This window comes from Meleagris gallopavo, chromosome 1 (assembly GCF_000146605.3).
Source record: "Meleagris gallopavo isolate NT-WF06-2002-E0010 breed Aviagen turkey brand Nicholas breeding stock chromosome 1, Turkey_5.1, whole genome shotgun sequence".
Taxonomy (NCBI): Eukaryota; Metazoa; Chordata; class Aves; order Galliformes; family Phasianidae; genus Meleagris; species Meleagris gallopavo.
Genome location: NC_015011.2, coordinates 115,303,173 through 115,308,009, shown reverse-complemented (window position 1 = coordinate 115,308,009; position 4,837 = coordinate 115,303,173). Strand labels below are relative to the sequence as shown.

The following is a 4,837-nucleotide window of genomic DNA, read 5'->3' as shown; positions in this document are numbered from 1 at the left end:
ATCGCTGGGTTCCTCTACCTCAGGGACACACGGAATGCAGCTTTGAACGGCATTTGACTGTGCCTTAAAAACCCCAGAGCAGAAGTAGGCATTTCTTCCAGGTGCCTGATGGTGATAGATGAGCTCTTTTTTCTCTTGTCTAGATACTTCCTCTGCCCTGTCACTTTGTAAAGCAGCAGTGGGGGATTTTATGATGCTTCAGACTTTCCTCCTGCACAGTTATCTGTCTCTCTCTGTGGTTCTGTGCAGCATGCTAATCCCTCAAGGCTCATACGCGGCATAATTTTCATCTTAATTTTTCTATTTCTCAATGCTAAATGGCCTTAGCAGGGGAATAGAAGGTCATTTCACATCCCCACCAGATCACTCATTTGCTGTGGAAACGCAGAGATCATCTCACGCTTTGCAAACAAACGGCAAAACAGAAGTACTGGTGTCGTCTACAGTGCTCCTCGGCGCCGCAGAACGGAGGGCAGCAGGGGTGCGGGGCTGGGCTGCAGGCCTGAGGGAGTTTTGAATGGTTCTTTTATAAGGAGGGAGGTGATGTGAGAAGTATAAAACCTCTTTTTAATTCCTCAACAAGATGAGCCTGCTTGTTTTGGTGCCGCTGCTCCTCGCTGTCTGAATCATCAGCATTATTTATCTCCTGCTTTCTTGTGCTCGAGGAATCTCTGCCTGCAGCCGGTGCTGAGTGAGGAAACAAACAGAACCCCTCAACCCCGCAGTTGTGTTTTCCTCTCAACGTTTCACGAGATGAGAAGAATCATGAATTATTCTCCCCCAGCCAGCAGCAGCGGGGGAGAAGGAATGACTCATCTGTTTACTTTTAAAAATCCTCTTTAAAAATCAGATGTGCGCGATGATACATTATCGGGATTTCTCTCGCCCGGCCCCAGCTATTAACTCCCGACATTGCTGTAGTCCTGCTCTGGCCATGACACCGTGCTGCCAAACCCGGGGATTTACAGGCCTCGGGAGGGATGCTCTGGTTTCCCGTTTCCCTGCCTTGGCCGTGGTTTGCCCTTTGTTCGGGGTCGGTTTTTGCGTCTGTCTGCGTTGAGCTGGCAGGTGACGGTGCTGCTCCCACAACCATCCATGCGGGCAGGGCAGTGCTGTGAGCAGCCGGGCCAACCGTACAACCATGGAATCATTTAAGTTGAAAAAGATCACTAAGATCATCAAGTCTAACATCAGCCCATGTACCCAAAACAAGCTTAGGGTCTGAGTGTGGCTGCTATGGGCCAAGGACACGGAGCGGTGGTGATGGTGTGCGGTCTGCTCTTGGGTAACAGCATGCAGCTGTGCGCAGGTGAGGAATGTAAATCTGGGGTGCTCCGGTGCTTCCCCATGGTAACAGAGTTAAAAATGGACAAGTTTCCATGGTGATTATTACCGCAGGATGCGCTGCTCACTTCAGGAGTGGCACAGGCAGCATGGCAAAATCTGCGGGCGGAAATTATTTACCCTTCTGAATAAATGAATGCACAGCGCCATTAATATGCTGCTTTGTGGGGAGCATGGGGGGAGCAGAGTGTTAATCTTTATAGGAAATAGGTTGCAGATTTCACTGTCACCATGAACAGAAACAATCTCCGTCTTTTTTTTTTGTTGACATTTGCTTGGTTTAGATAAAGGCATAGGCTGGTAAAGTAAATTTGAATCAGAATCACAGAATGGTTTGGAGAGGACTCTAAAGCCCATCCAGCCCAACCCCTGCCATGGACAGGGCTGCCCCCCATCAGCTCAGGCTGCCAGGGCCCATCCAACCTGGCCTTGAGCGCCTCCAGGGATGGGGCACCACAGCTTCTCTGGGCAGCTGTGCCAGCGCATCACCATTCTGAATAAAGGATTTCTGGCCCTAGAGGTGTTCAAGAAACATGTAGATGTAGCACTGAGGGATGTGATTTTTAGAGGTACAGTGGTGATAAGCTGACAGTTGGACTAGATGATATTAGTGGTCTTTTCTGACGTTTATTATTCTAGGATTTTGTCTGCCCTTATAAAAAGTCAGTCCCCCTCCTGTTTATAAGCTCCCCTCAAGTTCTGGAAAGCCACAATGAGGTCTCCCCACAGTCTTCTCTTCTCCAGGATGAACAAGCCCAACTTCTTCAACCTTTCTTCATAGCAGAAGTTCTCCTGCACTCTGATCATCTTCATGGCTTCCTCTGGACCCCTGACAGGCTGTATCAGAGGTGCTGCACCAACGGCCTGACCCACTTAAGTAAAACCTCATGGGAGGAAAATAACAGCTCTTGTAGGGGAACCGAGGACCCTGCCACGGAGGAACATTTCTGAGCCATATATATTTAGAAACATTTGGTTTTGTGCTCCTGCTGAGTTAAAGCAGTGTGCTGTCTCTGGGCTCTGCCATACACTGTCATTATGCAGAGCTTTGTTTTAAAGCAGCAGAAGGGGCTGCCCAAACCGTTGGGTTGGCTGGTGTACGGGAGGGTTTTTTTTGACTGCAGGCAGCCAGCCCTCAGGTCCTTTAAATTATCTGTGTTTACGGCTAAATATAAGTTCCTCAAAACTCTTCGTACAGCACTCACGGATGTCTGTATATATAGCATCACTGTGTACATTACCGCTATGAGTTGTGGAGCCGTTACCCTGAAACGTGGAAACGTTCAAGGGCTTGTTTTGGCGACAGGGTCTTTCAAGGCAGTCGCAAATGTTTTGTTAAGGAGGAGATTTATGCAGTGCCTAAACCATGTTTCTGCATTGCAGGCCAAGCGATGTCGGTGCTGGAGCCCCTGGCAGCCCCATCCTACTGACGGCGATGTGAGCGTGGCACTGCGGAGCCCCAAAGCCCTGCGAGATGGAGGAGCTCTACAAGGAGACTCCCAACCTGCCCATGGATGTCACCAGCCCACCGGCGGCCATGGCCAACAACAAGCTGGAGAACGGCGTGGCCCAGCTGATCACGGCGGAGGCCTGGAACATCAATTCAGCTGATCTGATGAAGAAGGCCCTGTCCCCGCTGGTGACTGTTCCTGCTCCCTCCATCCTGACACCGCCAGCTGAGTCACAGAGTGGGGTAGCACTGAAGGTGGCGGCCACCGTGCTGCAGCCCATCTGCCTGGGGGACAGCCCCGTTGTCCTGCCCATCCACCTGCAGGTGGCTGGCAGTGCCGCCCCGCAGATGCCGGCCAGTGGTGCCACCCCGTACGTCATGACCACGCAGGGCCCCATCCCGCTACCAGTCCTGCTGGAGCAGCATGTTTTCCAGCACCTCAACTCGCCCCTGGTGCTGCCCCCGGCACTGCCTGCCCTGCCAGCCCCCTGCATGGTGGTCTCTTCCCAGGCGCCTCTGCCCCTGTTGGCCAGCCCCAGCTCCTGGATCCTAAACCCTCGGGCCCAGGCCAAGAGCCTGTGCTGCCGCCTGTCTTTCAGACACCGGGTTTTGCCGCAGTCCTGCAGGACCTCTTCCCCTCAGGGCAGGGTGCCCTGGGCTCGGCCCCCTGCCAGCCCCCTCCTGACTATGCTGCCCTCCCACCCCAGGCCTTCAGCTCACCCCTCTCCCCGCTGGTGCCCCCTGCCACGCTGCTGGTGCCCTACCCTGTCATCGTGCCCCTGCCTGTCCCCGTGCCTATTCCCATCCCTGTCCCCATCCCCATGCCCCATGGTGCTGAAGCCAAGGTGACCCCCGACCCACCCAAGCCCCCACTCTTCACCCCACAGCCCTGCAAGGGCACCCAGACCCCTCTGGAGAAGGAGGAGACGAAGCCCTTTGACCTCATCCACCAGCGGGACTTCTCGCAGCTAAACCGCCACACTGTCATCAAGATGGGCAGCGAGAATGAGGCGCTGGACCTCTCCATGAAGGGCCCGCCCATGCCTCGGGCCTGCGAGGCTGCCCTGCCACCACCATCCCCTGAGGATGGGGCACTGGACCTGTCTCTCTCCTCGTGCCGCAAGCCAGGAGGTTCCCACGGGGAGACGGCCGGCAGTGGGCCCAGTGCCGAGGCCAGCCCGCAGGACAAGCCGGCCACCCCCTTCGCCACCTCCAAAGCACCGGAGGCTGCAGGCAAGGTGGAGGGCAGGGTGGTGGGGCCGGGGCCAGGTGAGCTCCTGCGGCCACCACAGAAGTGGTTGGTGGAACCGGCCGGGAGGGCGGCCTGCGAACCCAAGCCTGGCGGCAACAACATCGAGATCGTCAGCACCTCTCAGACAGCCAAAGTCATCGTCTCTGTCAAGGACGCAGTGCCCGCCATCTTCTGCGGCAAGATCAAGGGCCTGTCGGGGGTGTCCACCAAAAACTTCTCCTTCAAAAGGGACATGCCCCAGGACTCAGTGCTGCAGTGCTACGACGTGAAGAGCCAGCCCGAGCCCCGGGACAACGCTGAGGCGCTTAGGAAACCCGTAAAGAACAGGAGCGTAAAGCTAAAGAAAATGAACTCGCCCGAAATACACATTCTTCCAATAAAGAAGCAACGGCTTGCTGCCTTTTTTCCAAGAAAGTAAATTATGGGTTTTTAGAATTTTAAGATTATTATGGAAAAAAAAAATAATAAAAAAGATGCACTTGGTTTTAAACTCATCTAAAACTTTAAACTATCTTTGTAAGTTATTTTTGGGGAAGGGGGAGAGGAGCAGATGTAGAGTCCCTATAAGCTGGGTTTCTTCTCTTTTTTTTTGTTATTAAATTTTGACTTTTCGTGGGAAACTGAATAAAAGCAACCTATTTTTCAAGCAGATTGCACATTTTGCAGCTTTAATGGAGTAACGGATGAGTCAGAGGGGTAAGAGCTATTTTCACTGCCATAAAGTGCTTTGATGATGTAATTCTTCATAATGGTTAGACCAGAAATTTCAAAATAAATGTTTGTACGTGCTA

At 53.0% G+C, this 4,837-nt stretch overlaps 1 protein-coding gene across 1 annotated transcript; it reads left to right on the top strand.

Moving 5' to 3' along the window:
- The first annotated feature begins 2,132 nt into the window (after positions 1-2,132).
- RAI2 (retinoic acid induced 2) lies at positions 2,133-4,837 on the top strand. The gene is given in 2 exon segments (XM_010725529.3): positions 2,133-3,257; positions 3,260-4,837. Coding segments are annotated over 2 exon segments (1,644 nt in total). The 5' UTR covers positions 2,133-2,818; the 3' UTR covers positions 4,465-4,837.